The sequence below is a fragment of the Alexandromys fortis genome, unplaced genomic scaffold (assembly GCF_014885135.2).
Source record: "Alexandromys fortis isolate MF-2015 unplaced genomic scaffold, M_Fortis_MF-2015_v1.1 scaffold_83, whole genome shotgun sequence".
Lineage (NCBI taxonomy): Eukaryota > Metazoa > Chordata > Mammalia > Rodentia > Cricetidae > Alexandromys > Alexandromys fortis.
Window position 1 is genome coordinate 4,116,932 of NW_026068001.1, and position 18,559 is coordinate 4,135,490.

Genomic DNA, 18,559 nt, shown 5'->3' on the forward strand with positions numbered 1-18,559 from the left:
CTACTATATCAGGGTGTTGAACCAGGGAATCTACATTTTTAATAAGTAGCAGATCATCCTGATACTAATAGTTGTCCATTATTATATTTTAGTATTTATTTGTTTAAATATTTAAATATTTATTTATTTATTTGTTATGTATACAATATTTCTTCTGCATGCATGCCTGAAGGCCAGAAGAGGGCACCAGACCTCATTACAGATGGTTGTGAGCTACCATGTGGTTGCTGGGAATTGAATTCAGGACCTTTGGAAGAGCAGGCAATGCGCTTAACTGCTGAGCCATCTCTCTAGCCCCCTTTAGTACTTATTTTAAAAAAAATCATCTTATTCATTATCTATGGTTATTGGCAAAGTTAATGACATTGTTTGAAAAAATGCCAAAATTGTAAAAATGCTCAATTTTGCTAACACAATCTGTTTTTAATTTATGTTCATTAAACTTCAAAAACAATAAAGCTGGATATTGTAGGACATATCTGTAATTCTAGCAGTTGAGAAGCTTAAGGAGTAGGAGGATCACAAATTTCAAACCAGAAAGACCCTCCCTGTCAAAACAAACAACCCAAAAACACTAAGGGAAATGATCCATTCTGTTTTAGATGTTCATTTGTTATTCTTTCCTACTTTTCTTTTTAAGGGGTGGGAAGGCACAGGTGTTTATAACCCAGGCTAGCCTCAAACTTGCGATCTTCCTACATCAACTACCTATGTACTAGGATTATAGCCCCATGCCTGCCTTCCTAATTTGTTTTTAGAGAATTATTCATTTAATACAGAGGAATTCCCCTCTGTATGCTGTGAATATGTTTTATTACCATTGGTTAATAAAGAAGTTGTTTTGGCCTATGGCAGGGCAGACATGAGCTAGGTGGGCAAAATAAACTGAATGCAGGGACAAAGAATTCGTAGTCAGAGACACCATGTGGCTGTTGAAGAAGGATACCGAACCTTACTAGTAGGTTATAGCCTCATGATGATACATAGATTAATAGAAATGGGTTAATTTAATATACAAGATCTAGTTAGGAATATGCCTAAGCTATTGGCTAAACAGAATTGTAATTAATACAGTTTCTGTGTAATTATTCAGGTCCGGGCAGCATGGAAACAAACGCGCAGTTTCCATTTACAATTTTACTCTTCTTACATTCTTCATATACTTCTAATTCCATATCTGATTTCTCTTCCTTTCATTGCTCCTAGATAACACTGTATTATCATTAGCAAATGCATCATAAGGTAATATAATATGGGTAGCTAGATGAATTTTATGTTATATATGCCTAAAGATATTCAGTCATTTATAATATACATTGTTTTTAAGCATACTTGTAGAGAGGTATGTATGTATAAACAGATTATGTTTAAACCCCGTTAGTGCCTAACAGACAGAATTAAATTTATGTTATTATGCTCTTAGTTCAGATTCCTGTCATACCAACTACCACCCCATCAACCTCCATGTTAGTAAGACATAGCCAGATCAATCCTACAATGCCACTGAGCTGGATTCTCCTTTGAGAACTTATCAGGCATGCCCCTAGACCTGGAAGTTATATGTATGAGCAAACAATGACCTGAAAAGATGTGGTCTCAAGAATCCCACCTAGATACCTCAGTCATAAACCATTTGTGCATCCTCTACTGAATGACAAGAAAATGACCCCCTGCCTTTTGTCAGGCTCTCCACTATATTATACTGATTTATACACGTGGCTAACTTTTCAGATTATTCTCAATGCACCCAAGAAGACAGACTATGCTTCAAATGTGTTTGTACCTGCTCTATTTAGACTGCCTTGTGACTAGGTGAGTTCCAATAAATGTTTGTTTAAAAAAAAGATACAAAGTGGAAAATGAGGTGCCTGTTTTTTAGAGCCTAGCTTGTATCACATCTAGCTTTCCCAGAAAATGTTTGATCATTTTCAACACAAACAAGTCCCTCTTTTTTCCTCCCTTCCATGGCCTCACAAAAATAACAACTTCTAGTAAAATGCTAACTCAGCAATGACTTTTCGTTAGTTTTTGTTTTTTGATTTTTTTTTGTTTTTTTGTTTTCTTAAGGCAGAGTTTCTATATACCAGATTGGCCTCAAACTCAGATACCTCTGCCTCCCAAGTGCTGGGATTAAAGGCTTGTGCCATCACTGCCCCGCTCAGCACTGACTTTTAGTATCAGTTCTACATACAAACTTTTTCCAACATTACTGTCAAATTGATAAGAACTTACTATATGGAAGATGATGAAGGGAATGGAGAAAGATAGAAGATTTAGTCTCTTTGTGAATTTAAATTGTAAATCTCTAAAATCATTTCATATGATAGCATTTCTCACACTAATCTTTCCAGATACTATATGAAAATGGGCCCTAGGGTCATAAATCTGGGAAATCTTGGCTTATAGTAAAGCAATCTTTTTTATTGCCTGACTCTGTAGGACTTTTAATTTGCTAATGGGAATCTTGACTCTCTAATACAAATTTAGAATATGGAGTACTTCCAAAATGTAAATGACTACCAAACTCATGCAGTGCATGTTTTTAGATTGATGTCATTTAGAAAGTACATACTCGGAAAATATTTCCATAGATATTATTTTTTCACATTCTTGCTTATACTGGCAGAATACTGAGACAGCATGAGAGAATGTTCTACCTGTAACCCATGAGAAGATATTCTCACTTGGAACCCTTCTGTACAAGAGGGTACATCATCCCATTATACAGGTGAAATAAACTGAAATGACTTGCATATCTAGTTAAAAATAAAAGGTATCATGGGCTCTGTACAGAATCTCTGCCATAGGCACTTCTCCCTTTATCACAAGACAACAAAATAAGAAAACATGTCATAAAAGATCAAGGCATAACAGAGTTTGATAGCTAGACTGTTAGCTGAGTATGTCCATGTTGTATTTTCCAACGATGGGACAGATGCAGGTCTGCCTTTGTATTGGAAGAAATTACTTAACTAGATTGCTCTAGGATCTGCAGACACCAGACTAAATACAATCCTCCTAGTATTTGGACATCAAAGAAGTATTTTTTTTTAAATAGCCACAAGTACTAAAGATTATTCCAGTAGTAGATGCACAAATAATTAATTAGCAGCTGTTCTAATTTCTGTGCTCCAGGATCTCCTTTTATCACATTAGCCAGCAAGTGCTGCCAAATTGATTCCCTCCTATTATCTCCTACATCTGATTTTATGAGACATTTACCTCTTGGATAACTATGGAAACTAGGCCACAGAGTACTTTGACAAACACATAAAATTAAATCTCAGTTTGCAATTCACATGTATATCATGTGAGTCTGACAAATTACAGGAAAGGTATGGGAATGAAATAAATGGAAGAGTTTAGTAATCATTCCTTTTGTTTGAAAGTGTTAACATGAGAACAATCTTCTAGAATAAAAATACTTACACAAATTATACTGAGTGGGCATTAATATTTGAGAATATTTGTATGGTACCATTGAGAATTTTCTTCTGATTACATGAAACCCAAATACAATTCAAAAAATAAAAGGAAGTTCTATAGAAATAGTACTGGATAGTTCAATTATTAGTTATTGATATTATTATCATTATTTGTATGTTTTTAACTTCAAATTATATTTGGGGAGGATAGTTATTGATGAGGCTCTCACAACTGTCATTTTATGTCATTTCTATAAGTCCTTGAACCAAAGACATTCTTACAACTTATTTTTCTCATCTAAGTAGAAACAGTCACTAAAATACTAAGATCCATCAAGTTTTCAAAAGGTATTCTTTAAATTTGACCTACAGGTGAAAAGGTTTTGAGTCTATATCTGAGACAGAGAACTACACGGCAGCACCAATCTTGTCAAGTGGCAGAGTATTGGGTAATGGCAAAAACACTTTCTGGTTTGACCAACATGGGACAACTGAATTTCACTTCTTCAGGAAGTGCCCAGAATGGAATGAGAATGGGATTCATAAGACACTGGAATGTTTTTCAGGTTTCAATTGATACAATGCAACTCTGGAGAAGTTTGAAAAATGAGGACCAAATAGTAAGCATTTTGAATGCAGTTTGTATATGTTTTGTAGTGTAAAGGTAGGGGTTAATAGAGATGGAAACACAAAGGAAGCAAAAGTGAGGAAAAGAAAAAGGAGACTTCCTTCCTTCTTTAAAAAATATTTAATGAGTTCTTAAGAACTATGAACATGCTTTGATCATATTTAGTCAACTCTTCTCAGATCCATCTCCCTTAACTACCTATCCAACTTTTGTGCATTAAAAAACATCAAGACTAATTTGTGCTGCTCAAATATTCGTGGATGTGTATGTAACCTTCCATTGGAGCATGGTTGACTTATCAGGAGCTACACAGAATGTTGGACGTGAAGTAACATGCCTAGTTGATGAACTATTAACACTTGCTAGCTGTAAAGGGAAGAAGAGTTGGTTTTCTCTAAGAAAGAGGATATTTTCATCTTGGATGATATCATACAGACTAGGATAATTTCTCTGGAGAAAGTTGTTTATTTAATGTTTCATTCCACTCAGAAAGTTATTATGACTATTAACCCAAATACCAAAGCTACAATTGAGAAGGTGATTCCAGATCCACAACCTGATGTAAACAAAATCATTCATATCTAACCACTCCAAGACAGCAAGGCAATTCTAGTACTTTTCAATGAATGGTTAGAGAAAATTCCTACAATGAATTATCACTAATAAAACATGAGAGAATAACCAGGAATGACGGTGAATCTCTGTAATCTCAATACTTTGAAGGTTGAGGCAATATAGTGAGAACTTGTCTCAAAACAAACAAACAAACCAGAGTGGAAAGGATAGAAAAAGAAGGAAGAAGAAAGGATGCAAAGATCAAAAGGGCTCTCTGTGAAAAGAGATAGCACCTGTTCCTGTGTTTCATTGCCAGTACCATGAGAATTTCTATGCATAGTTAGTGGCAATGGTTGTACAACAGTATGAATGCATATAATGACAATGAGTTATATACCTAAAATGGTGAGTAATGATAGAAAAAAATTACTAACCTCTCTTAACCATGTTATGGGCTTACACTTTGACTGAGTAGAATACTTCTACTATAGAAACCACATCTGAGTGGTATCTCGGAATATAAAGAACATAGAAAGGAGCTTCTGAGAGGAAATGGATAGTGGCATTTGCTTTTAGTGCTGTGAGAAAACCCAGTGTCAAAAGCTTTAAGCTTATAATTCTGTCATTTAGATCTCTGGTGATCCACAGCAGCAAATTAAATCTTTTGAAAAAATTCTCTCAATCTCAATCTCTCTCTCTCTCTCTCTCTCTTTCTGTGTGTGTGTGTAAGTTATTCAGAACTATTTAAAAGCTACCTGCATACACATTTATATTGTATATTTGATAAATCAAACTAAATATATTTAAATATTTTAGCCGCTGTTTTAAAAAAATAACACCTATCCACCAGGTCTAGTGGCGCACACCTTTAATTCTGCGTGCCTGCAAGGCAGTGTTGTAGGAGCTGCGAGCTTGCTTTTCGTCTGGCCCGGCTCCCTCACGGCTAGGTTTACACCAGAAATAACAACACACAAATTGTATTCTTTTAAACACTGCTTGGCCCATTAACTCTAGCCCTTACAGGCTAATTCTCATATCCCAATCAACCCATCTCTGATAATCTGTGTAACATCAGTCTTACCAGGAAAGATTCAGCATGTCTGACCTGGCAGCTTGCTTCATGGCGTCTGCCAGGGAGAGGGGAGCATGGCCTCTGTCTGAGGCATCTGCCCCAGAGAGGAGAGCTATCGAGTCTGAGCTCACTTCCTCTTCCTCCCAGCATTCTGTTCTGCCTGCTCCTCCCACCTATGTTTTAATCTATGAGGCCAAGCAGTTTCTTTATTACTTGACCAATGACCTTCCTCATCAAGGCAGAGGCAGACAGATCTCTGAGTTTAAGGCCAGTCTGGTCTACAGAGTGACTTTCAGGACAGCAAGACCTACACAGAGAAACCCTGTCTCGACAAACCAAACCAAACAAACAAAAATTCTACTTATAAATGGGAAATTCAAATGAGATAAAACGTCTATAAGCACAATGATGTAAAAAGCAATAATAGTATCATGAACTCAGAAAGGATGCAGTTAGCAAATTAAAAGGGATAGCAACAACCCTTTGGTTTTTCAGGTTTGTGAAAGGGGTTGGAAGTAAAACTACAATTTCTTCTTGAGATAAAAGAACCATATTTTACAAATTAGTATAGAAAAGATGCTAAAACAATCTCAAAATTAAATACCCCTTTTCAAAAGAAACACATTTAAACCAAGAGTCAAAAACAAGGTCATATTAGTAAGCACTGAGACGAAGTAACACAAAAGCAGACCTTTTGTCTTCTACAGGATACTTTGGCTGAAACCAAGTTCATCTCTTAGCAACAACAACAACATATACTTAGTATTCTAGGACACACACATTCTGAAACATTTTTGAGCTTAGAAACCTGGAGTAAATAGTCATAGACAGAATAGAAAATCTAGCACTAGGAAAAATACCATGTTGTTACTAAGTTTCTGAAATTTTAAATAAAGCTTTATCACACCACTCTCTAAAACTAAATGTTTAGTGCATATTTCTGACTCCAGTTTTACTTAGAGAGGATGTAAAATATAGGGAGAAAGTGAGAATGAATCAATATCTCAATCTATTTCAAAGCAGGTCCTGAAAATGCCTGTTCAGGTTCTGATTGGGTTTTCCCTCTCCATATCCTTCATCACACACTATAAAACCTAACAAAATGTTTCTATTACTTAATGGAACTCATTCATTAAAAACATTAATTAACAATCTTATCTAGAATAGTGAATTCAATATCTTCCTATTTTTCCTTACTATAAAAATCTCCATTTATAGTTTCCTCATCATATTTAGAACACCCACTACACTTAGTGTTATAACATTGCTATTTTAGGCTTCTGGACCAAATGACTGCACAAAATCCCACCAGCCTCACACATGGGGACACAGGAACAAACATGAGATGACGCTTAGAAAAGAAGCATCCAAAGAACTAGAACAATACAAAATGTAAAGCTGCTTCCTGGAGTCTACACCCACCCCCCACAGCACAGAGGAGTAGAAAGAGTTTGATTTGCATTCCTTCTCAGTGGTTCTTCTTTACTTGGCAGGTTAATTGGCCTCTGAAACTCAGGCCTTTTCGGTAATATGAGCTACAATCCCTATATAAGAGCCTTCAGGAGAGTAAGAGTTAAGTGAAATAACAGAAATAAAACTTTGAAATCAGGCCTGGAACACAGTAAGGTCTCCATAGAGGAACACAGTAAGGGCTACACTTTTATCATTACTACCATGCTGACCTTGAAGAATCAAGTACATGGCAGAGATTGTTTTTATTTTTGAAGGGGGTTATTAATGCATAGTTTCATGAAATTGAAGTTTGTCTTAAACCCCTTGAACCTCCTGCCTCCACTTTCCAAGTACTGGGATTATAGGCATGTACCACCAAGCATGGCTGTATGGGAGAGATTCAAATACACCATTTGTTGTCCAAAATGCAAGTGATGCATGAGTTTATCACCAAAGTTTCCATAGACCACATATTTAATAATTATGACCTAATAGAGCTATTGTGCTGAGGTGCATGACCATGAGACAGCAACAAGTCAGAGATTAATAACTACTTTGTTGTTTGAGACAAGGTAGTATATAGCCTAAACTGGCTTTGAATTTACCATCTGATGTGAGACGCCCTTCTGTATGTTGTGAATATGTTTTATTACCATTGGTTAATAAAGAAACTACTTTGGCCCGTGGCAGGGATGTATATGTGTGTGTGTATATATATATATATGTATGTATGTATGTATATGCAGGAAATCCAAGCAGAGAGAGAAAGAAAAAGAGGGACAAAAGAGGTAGAGTCTGAGAGAAGCCAGCAGCCACCATGGAAACAAGATGTGAGGTAACAAGTCACAATCCTCATAAAATGTAAACTAATAGAAATAGGTTAATTTAAACATAAGCGCTAGCCAGAAATAAGCCTGAGCCATCGTTTAAACAGTTTGTAATTAATATTTAAGCCTCAGAGTGGCTTTTCAGAAACTGGCAAGTGAGAGAGAAACCTCCAGCTACAACCATCCTCCTGCCTTATTCTCACAAGTGTACCCACACATTAAGCTAATAACTATATAATGAGAGCAACCTCAGAATATCAATGTTAAGGCTACAAGGTACCTTTTTCCAGTAGCTCTTAGCACTGAGTAACAGCTCAGTGACATTTATGTTGTGATAAAAGAAAAATATAATAGGGGGTGAGTATGTCCTATCTCCAGAAAAATAAAGGTGTACCTTTTCTTGGAAACAGAAATATCAAAGATCTTATTTACCTGTTAGAGAGGGACTCAGCAACAATATAGGCAATCCTAGCACCACTTTTAAAATAATTCTCTTTTTTTTAGCTTAAACACCTGATTTATCATGAGCATTTCCTTAAAACTTATCATGAGCTCATCTTCTGTTAAATCTTAAAGAAAGGTTCTCTCAAAATATAATATTATTACATCAGCATTTCTAAAAGTTGATTCTCTGTGAAATCCAGAAAATTCCATGGGTATTGGAAAGATCAATACTTAATTGAATATACTAAATTCAAAAGGTCATGTCAAGAAGGTTGAGCAGCATACCAGAATCTTATAACTTGCAGGCAACATTCAGATTCTTAAACACCAGTTTTTCATTTTAATCTTACTTTGTCTCAACTAAGAATAATGGGATGAAGGGTTGATAAGATGTCTTAGTGGATGGAAGGGCTTGCCATCAAGTCTGATGACCTGAGTTCAATCGCTGATACATTCATGGTAGAAGAAGAAAAGTGACTCTCACAGGTTGTTCTCTGATCTCCAAACCTATCATAGTATGTGCACATATACATGAACACACCTATGTATATGCACTAAACATGATTTAAAAAAAATAATGATGTTGTCCAGGTAGATAGCTCACAGTCAGAACAGTACTTATTGTGCAAGAAGGAACTTGAGTTCAGATCCCTAAGCCTGGGTGCATTGTACACCTGTAATCCCAGCACAAGGAGGGCACCAACAGGCAGGTACCTGGGTCTTGCTGAGCAGTCAGTCTAGCTGACTCAGTAAGCTCCAGATTCTTGTGAAAGACTGTCTCAAAAGTAAGGTAGAAAACAGTTGATGTATCAGTTGATGTATGGTTTCAACATATAGTCACACATATGTGCACAGACACACATAATCACAACATATACATACATACATACAGAGAGAGAGAGAGAGAGAGAGAGAGAGACTGAATCTAGGACATGGAATTACTCACCATGTGCCCCTGCCAAATTCTTTTTTTTTTCCCCTTGGGTTCACCTTCTTATTTTGTTTTTTTCAAGACAGGGTTTCTCTGTGGTTTTGGATCCTGTCCTGGAACTAGCTCTGTAGATCAGGCTGGTCTCGAACTCACAGAGATCCGCCTGCTTCTGCCTCCCGAGTGCTGGGATTAAAGGCGTGCGCCACCACGGCCCGGCTCCCTGCCAAATTCTTACATTGCTCTCATGTTTTAGAGTGGACTTATATATAACCAGGAGATCAAAAAGTACTTAGCTGAGGACATAACTGACAGCAAGTTTTCAGTGTTTAAAATATACAAAAAGGAACATGGAACTGGCAGTGTAAAGGAGTGGAAAAAAGCATTGTCCTTCACTAACTACATCTGCTTATTTATCAGCCAGTCTTCACTGAAACTGATGGCGAGATATTTTACAAACAGAAGAGGCAAAGTGCTCTTCTATTCACTACTTCAGTTTCATTTCCTGGAATACATAGTGAAGTAAATAAGATCATGCTTTCAGGGATAAGTAGATTGTTACTAGTTTCATAGCTTTTTCAAGTCACTCTATCTCATTGAACCTTTGTCTTCTCATCTGCAAATGGGGAAAATCATGACAGCCTAGGGAACAGATATAAGAATATAATGAGTTTATACATAAAAAGGACTCAGTTCTTTTACTGTTACCCTCTAGGAACAATAAAGTTCTTTAAGCACCTGACTCACTGAAAGAATGAATAACGTATAAAATGAGTTTACTCAACTGGTTTCCCACACTTCCCAGCTGAAGTGCAGAGTAGGTTGCTATGACTATTTAAGTAGTTTAGCACATGGGATTTGGTTTCCTTCTTCACATCAAATATAAAAATGTAAAAGGTTTCTGTAAATGGGAACTACTATTATTTTTATTGTTATGATCACCCATTAGGCTAGGAAAATGCTATGCTTTATAGAAATGAGAAAATAGGAAATTGTTTTCACTGTGCCCTAATAAAGCCAACATTTCAAAATAGTCTATATAATTCTTTTATGGTGTTTGAGATTGAATCAAAGGCCTCCTACATACTATGCAAATTCTCTGTCCCGAGATATATCTTTAGTTGTCAGCACTTTGTAAAATCTCTTAATACTTTTTTGATCTTCTCTTAACCTCTGAGTTCTCAATATTTCTAAAGAATACTTGTTTGTCTTCTCACCTATTACTGTCACACAATCCTAAGCATCCGGAACTACATGTTTATCAAATTTGCTAAGATTTCTGACCTCCTGGTTGTCTTTTATTATGCATAAATCACAAATGTCCTTAATTCCTAGAAAACTCCCAATTCTTTAGCCTCCAGACCCAACATGATTATATATAGTCAGGGAAAATGTATCTTTTGCAAAGAGGTGTGGTGACTGGTATGGAAATCATGTCATTTGGTATGAGTAAATGTCGCTTTCTCTCATAGTTTTGGGAACTGTCCTACAATAGCAGATTGTAAAGTTAATTTCTCAAGCATTTTTCTAGGTTCAAGCCATTACATGTTTGGCTTCAGTGAGAAACAATAATAATGGAAAAGGCTATTGTTTCTTAGGTGGATCTGAGGAGCTGAGTTTAAACAATCTCTTCTTTAAACACTACGAAACGCACAAACAAGCTACATTTTCCAAGAGGAAATGCCAGGTACAAAGCAAATGAATAAAGTATTCAAAGACATACTGGGTAACAATGCAAAAAAAGAACCAATTCAAAAGCTAAAATGGCTTCAAATTGTTCTGTTCTTTGGGCCTTTAGAACTAGCTCCTAGGTGAATCAGGAGTTGCTTGGAACTACGAAAAAAAATGCACAGGTGTGTGTGTGTCTGTCTGTCTGTATGTTCAAGTAAATCCATCTCCTGTGGCATGCCTAGGAAGGCTATGGTAGATATCACAGTTTCTTTTCTATTGCTATGACAAAACGCCATGACTGAGACAGCTTATAAAAGAATGAATTTAGTTGCTCTTACCACTTCAGAGGGTTAGAATACATATGGCAGATCAATGCCTAGTGGCAAGAACAGCTGAAAGCTCACATATTGATTGAAAATATGAGACAAAGATGATGGAGGAGGGTCATCTGTCTATCTGTTGCTTTCATTGGTTAATTAATAAAGAAACGGCTTGGCCTGATAGGTCAGAGCATAGGTAGGCGGGGAAGACAGAACAGAATTCTGGGAGGAAGAAAGCTGAGTCAGGCAGTCACTATAGCTCTCCTCTCCAAGATGGACTCAGGTTAAGATCTTTCCCGGTAAGCCACCACTTTATGGTGCTACACAGATTTTTAGAAATGGGTTAATCAAGATGTGAGAATTAGCCAATAAGAGGCTAGAGCTAATGGGCCAAACAATGTTTAAAAGAATACAGTTTTTGTGTAATTATTTTGGGTAAAGCTAGCCCGGTGGCAGGGAGCCCTCCCTGGCGGCCGGAAGCAACGTGCCGCTCCTTCTACACAAAGAGAGAATACACCAGGAATGGCACAAGTTTTTAGAAACCTGAAGGTCAATCCCCAGTAACATACCTTCTTCAGCAAGGTCATAACTCCTAATCCTTCTCAAACAATTTCACCAAGTGGGGACCAAGTATTCAAAGACATGAGCCTATAAGGACCATACTTACACTATAAGTGGGGCTTAATAGGTCATCCTAGTAGGATCATGGCAGAAACAGTGCTTAAAGCTATGTCGACTATGAAGCTCAAGAGGCTTTAGAGGAGAAGAACAACATGATCCAGGCTAGAAACCATTCTTGTGATATTTTGGTAAAGAATGGAACAGCTTTTTGCTCTTGTCCTAAAAATTTGTTTGAGGCTAAATTAAAATGCAATGGACTGATTTCTTTGGGAGAGGAGATTTCAATGCAGCATATTGACTCTGCTGCTTTGTTATTAGTAATCACTCTTAGGCAAGTCTACAATGAAAGAGAGCAACTGGGGCAAAAAGATAGCTTGAAATTTAATGTTGGAGCCAAGACTTTTGCAGAAAGAGATGAGAAAGGCCTGATATGCATTGGGATAAAGGAAGGGTTGCCCTCATTATAAGACCCCATCAAACTAAGATTCCAACTTGTGAAAATAAAAGGCCTATGGAATTTTCTGCTCCTAAAAATCAACACCAAATCTAAGTTTCTACAAATGTGACTCAAGGATGTTGGGTTCACCCCAAGTTGGTAGTCAAGCTTTGCAGTGTTGTCCACATGGTTCTGGTTTTAGAATCATGAAGGGTACACAAATAAAAGGTTGAGGAATCTTCCTCCATGGTTAAGGAGAGTTGCTGAGGCCAAGAGTGGGGCAGGAGAGTCTTTACAAGGAGGCCTGAGAAGACTTGTAATGATGTAAAAGTGAAACTCAGATTTTGTTGGAAACTCTAAGATGTTAGAAATTCCAGAGCCATGGAATATCGTTAAAGAAGAGTTGCATGCATGGAGTGAAACTACCTTGGGAGAGAGGGAGAGGGAGAGGGAGAGGGAGGGGGAGAGGGAGAGGGAGGGGGAGAGGGAGGGGGAGGGGGAGAGGGAGGGGGAGGGGGAGAGGGAGGGGGAGAGGGAGAGGGAGGGGGAGAGGGAGAGAGAGAGAGGGAGAGAGAGATCTTATCTTTGCGGGTATCAAGGCTGGGAAGATGGAGCTATCTAAACTCTTTGACATCAGACATGAAACTACAGGCAGTTTGCCCTGTCAGGTTTCAATCTTTCTTTGGTCCAGTATTTCTTTGTTTTGCCCTGATTCATCCCTTCTTGAATGGTAAAATATATTCTTTGGCATTGTATTTTGGCAGTATGTAATTTGCTTTTTGATTTTACAGGTGGTGACAATTAAAAGATTGCTTATCGTCTCAGAAATTACTTTGGAGAATGGTTCCATAAGCTCATATATTTGAATATTTGGTCCTCAGTTGGTAGAACTATTTGGGAAGGATTAGGAGGTATGACTTTGTTGGAAGACATGTGTCACTTGTGAAGAGTTTTGAGAATTCAAGACTGCCATTTTCAGTATGCTCACTCCTCTTCCCTGTCTCTTTCTCCTGCTTGCAGACTCAGATGTAACCTCTCAGCTATTCTTGCCACCGTTTCTTTGTTCCTCTATCAAATATTCTAGCTCCCTGAAACCATAAGCCCAATTAAATGCTTTCTTTCATAATTGACCTTGCTCATGGTGTTTTGTTATAGCAACACAAAAGTAACTAAGATAGGATCCAAAACCTGAGACTTTAAAAACTGTCACAAGAAAAAGTAGAGAAACACTTCAAATTTAGGCATATTTAGGGATTTTCTAAATAGGATTACAGTTATTCAGAAAGTAATGTCAACACTGACAAATGAAACTTCATGAAATTAAAAAACTTCTGCTAGGCCTGTATAGATCCAAGCCAGATGGTGCAAGTGCTGAGAGGGGGCAGTGGACACAAGCCCCCATCCCTAACTAAGAAGCTACTTCTAATCAGCAACCACTTGCAAAGGAAAAATTAGTTTGTTCCAATGGACTCTCACTGGATCTATAAACCACACTTAAGGGTAAGCTCCATGTCCAGCAATGGTATTTGTAGATTTTTTTTGTCTCATGCTGTTTTGGGGGGCATTTGTCTTACTGGTCTTTTGTTTGTATATTACAGTTTTTGATTTTTATGTTGTCATGTTTTGTGCATGTGTATTTCTTATGCTTTTTTGTTTTTTTAAATTCTGGTTTGTTTATTTTATTTATTTGTTTTCTAATGAGAGGGAGAGAGAGAGAGAGAGAGAGAGAGAGAGAGAGAGAGAGAGAGAGAGAGAACGTGTGCAGTTGGATAGAAGTGGAGGTTATGAGAGCTAGGAGGAAATAAGGGTGGAGAAACCATAATCAGAATATCCTGAACATGAAAAAAAATATTTTCAGTCAAAGAAAAGCTTCTGCCTATCTGACAGACAGAGAATTAATATCTGGAATTTATTTAAAAAATACAAAAATCTAAACAATAACAAATCAAAGAATTTAGGCAATAAACTGACTAATAATATGTACAGATAAGTTTTTGAAAGATGAAATACAATAACCATTAGAGATGAAAACTACATTGAGATTTCATCTTACTATAGCAAGAATGGTCACCATTAAAAAAAAAAAAACAAATAACAACCAATCATGAGAAGGATATGGGCAAAAGAAACACCTACACACCACTCTGGTAAAAATGTAGACTATTTTAGTTGCTATGAAAATCAGTATGGGGGTCTCTGAAAAAACTAATATTAGATTTACCATATGGCCAAAATCTACCATTCCTAGGTATTTACCCAACGAACTCCTTATCAAAATATCACAGAGCTACTTACACATAAATATTTATTGCAGCATTATTCATAATAGCTAAATTATGAAACCAACCTAAGTGTCACAGGAATTGATAAAGAAAATGTAGATATAAATGATGGAATTTTTCAGTTATACAAAACAATAAAATTATGCTGGAAATTTTAAGCATCTGAAGCCAATTATATTAGACAAATTAAGACAATCTTAGAAAGGAAAATATTATGTTTTATCTTATTTGTAGTTCCTAGATTTTTATACAGATACAAAAAAATATGAAAGTAGAAGCAAAACTACATAGGGGAATAAAGGAAGCTAATGGGAGGGGGAAGAAAAGAAGGTGTAATAATAGAAGGAACATACTCAATATATAATATATGCTTATATGACAATATACTTATGTAATATGCAACATATCATGCAAAGTGAAAATACACAATGAAAGAATTTAAAAATTAACTTTAAAGGGAGAAAAAGTCACAAATAAACAATCTTTCTCAAATAAAATGTTCTTGAATTGGTCATATGAATAAAAAGTCAGGCTTACCTTGACATATTGAACTAGACGCTCTTTGACATTCACTTTATAAGTCTCTATGCCTAGCTCTTTAGACAAGCGTAAAATTCTGTTCTGGGTTGGTCCCACATAGGCTCCTCCAACATCTACCCATTTAACATGTTCATTCTGCAGAAAGAGGAAAAGTGATGTCACTTAAACTCTGTAATCAAGAAACCTTTTTGTCGCCGGCGGTGGTGGCGCACGCCTTTAATCCCAGCACTCGGGAGGCAGAGGCAGGCGGATCTCTGTGAGTTCCAGGCCAGCCTGGTCTACAAGAGCTAGTTCCAGGAAAGGAACCAAAAAGCTACAGAGAAACCCTGTCTCGAAAAATCAAAATAAAAAAAGAAACCTTTTTGTCATGAAAGATCTTGTTTATTTGCTAACTTAATTGGATTTGCATATCCTTTATAATGTACACCTGAAACTCAAAACCTTTTTGCCTTTCTGACAATTCAATAGGCATGTCCATTTGTAGAACTATTGGTGAGGCTGATTCAGCAATACAACACATAAAAAAAAGCACTAGTACATCTTGCTGATCTAGATCCTTTGCAAATCACTTAGCTTATTACATGTACTTTTCTATAGGGTTATTGCTTTAGGAGTCTTCCAGGTATTTAATAATCCTAATTGCCTGATTTCTGCTAGATAAAATCTTAAATCAGCCCATATTCGTGGACTTTTGCTGATATTCTAAAACATTTCTAGGGAAAAATGGATCATGGCAAAAGTATATTTAAAAGTATAAAAATATTCATATAACTATTTAATTATTTACAAATATGTACTCTCTCATACACTAAAACTATTTTATTTTCCCTCTTAAATGCAGCTCTCTACTTTTCCAGCTTTTTATTAATGCATTTGATTTAATCAACGAATTGAATATTGGCAACACACAACTCCTTTGTGCATTTTTAATAAGTTTTCAGGTGTACTTGTCTTCTATTGTTTCCATCAGTTATTATGCATACATATTGCCTTTTATCATTACTTAACTGATTACTTTTTGTTGTGTAGTAATCACTGTACTTAAAAACCTTGCAAACCTAAGTAAACTTCTGAGAGTTATTTTTCTCAGAAAAGATTTACAAGATACTAATAATACAAGATAACTGTTTCTTTTCAGTATCTGAGATTTGAAGCTAGGAGGAAATGCACATGTAGCCTAGTCTTCTTGCAGTTCACCCTTAATTCTAAGATGCAGGCCAACCTGAAAAGAGCGGTTGAAAACCCCTCCTCATACACATATTTCCCTGGGATGGAAAAAAATGAACAAGGGAGAAAGTCAATTAGGGAGTCCTTCTCAGGGCACTGGAAAGACACTGGCTTTCCAGTGAGAAGGTGAGCCTTTGGAAGGCTTAAATAGTGCTAAGGTCTAACTTAGATTTGAAGAACCCACTTTCACTGCTGTGATAAAATAGATAATATAAACAAAAGTAAAAACAGGGAAATCAGAAAACTAAAGCAGTAACATGGCCTAGAGGTTATAGTGGCTCCACCCATAATATAGCAGTGACAATCCTAGGAAACAGTGAATTCCAGATGTATTTTGAAGACAAAGGCAAAATAATTTCACACAGAATGAACGGTGGTCTGGAAGTGCTAAACAAGAACCAAAGTATTGATAAGTTGCTGTGTAGGAATGAATCTTGCTTTTGCAGTTGTTGGCAAGGGAACCTAGGACATTTAACAAAGTAGAAAATTATTCTACCACTGAGCAATTCATCAGCAGCTCTCCAAAGTGAATGTTTTATGTTCCTCAACAAGAATGTATTTTAGTCATGGGGTTATACCTCAGTGATTCAGTTCTTGCCCAGTTATGTTCAGGGTTTCATGCCCAGTACACACACACACACACACACACACACACACACACATACACACACATCAGTTTGGATGGTCAATTTTAAGATGTCTGTTCAACATATATATTTACTAATTTCTAACTTCCCTGACAGGTCAATACAGTGAATTTTAGTTAACATTTTACTTATTTCAATAATATAAAGGAGTCACTCAAGGTTTCCATTCTGCTTTAGCAGTAGTAGTGAAGGGTTATTTCAATTTCTTTAATCTGGATATCATAATCTTCATGTTTTCTTTCACTAACTGTCAATATTGTCTCCTGAAGCTTCTTTAGTCTCCAACATCTTCTTAAGAATAAATCAGTGCACCAATAAATTTCTATTGCTTTAACACAGACAACAAGGAAACTCTTGAGAATTTCCAAATATATCTTTAGAATACTGACACTCTCTTTAAAGCATATAATCCTAAATGAAGCAGGAAAAAGAGTGAGGCATTTCATAAAAGGTTTCCTTAAAAATCAGAAATACTCAGATGAGGTACCTTGAGTTCTGCAGGAAGACTCTAAGAAGTGTAATGTGGTGCTCTGTCAAGCTGTGCTTATTCTTTCTTATTTAGAATATGTTACTCAGCCTAAGAGGCCACAAACATGGAAATCTATTAGGGGACAAATATGTTGACCTTGTGGTGGCCTTGCAGGCATTCCAACTTTATTAATTTGATTCTGTAGAATTATAGATGGTTTAATAATGAAAAATTGTTAAGTTCTGAACTTGTAGAAAAAAAATCCATCAGAAGAAGTCAGGTGAGAATATCACATTTGGAATTTTGGTTTTTTTAAGCTCTGAATAGTATATATGACTTCTTCTTCCACAATTATCCTGACTGATTATTGTTTAATGCTTTCTATTAATACCATTCTGACCCTTCGTATACCTTCCTTATATCTCTCTAGGCATTTGAAATATAAATGCTAAGTGTTCATTTCTAAGTATTTCTAAGATTTATTTCTCATATACCAAAGAGTACAGTACTGAATAGACGCTAATAATTCCTGTCTGCTGCTGACATATATAAATAGAGCAAAATGGCCAAGTAGCTCAAGCTAATAACACATAGATTTGGATAAGCATGTTGGAATTTCATTTCCTTTACATGACTTGCTCTTAACTGAAAATCTGCATCATGACTGGTGTTCCTTTTTAATAAGCAAAAGATTTAAATTATAAGAAAAGTAGGACTAAGGGATAACTTAATGTGTATCTCTAAAATGAAAGACTATTTTTCAAAAATGACAGAATCACATCTACTAAGTGAATATAAGCAAAATATTCAACTTGTCTTTTTCCCTACCATACAATGCCTTCAATTTCAATGTAAAGATGGGCTGGTTGTAGGAGTACACACTGATGATTCTATCACTCCAAAGGCTGGGGCAGTAGGATCTCAAGTTGAAAGTCAGTCTGATTACACAGAAAGAACCAATCTCAAAAATTTAAAATGAAGAGCCAGATACTGTGGTCCATGCTTTTAATCCCAG

The 18,559-nt window shown here is 36.3% G+C and overlaps 1 protein-coding gene across 1 annotated transcript in view; it reads right to left on the minus strand.

The window, feature by feature from the left end:
• The window catches only part of Maoa (monoamine oxidase A), a 66,996-nt gene that overhangs the window by 29,319 nt on the left and 19,118 nt on the right, over window positions 1-18,559 (minus strand). The window contains exon 3 of the mRNA XM_050160828.1: window positions 15,199-15,336. Within this exon, the coding sequence (XP_050016785.1) occupies window positions 15,199-15,336 (138 nt within the window). The remainder of the gene's footprint in view (window positions 1-15,198; window positions 15,337-18,559) is intronic.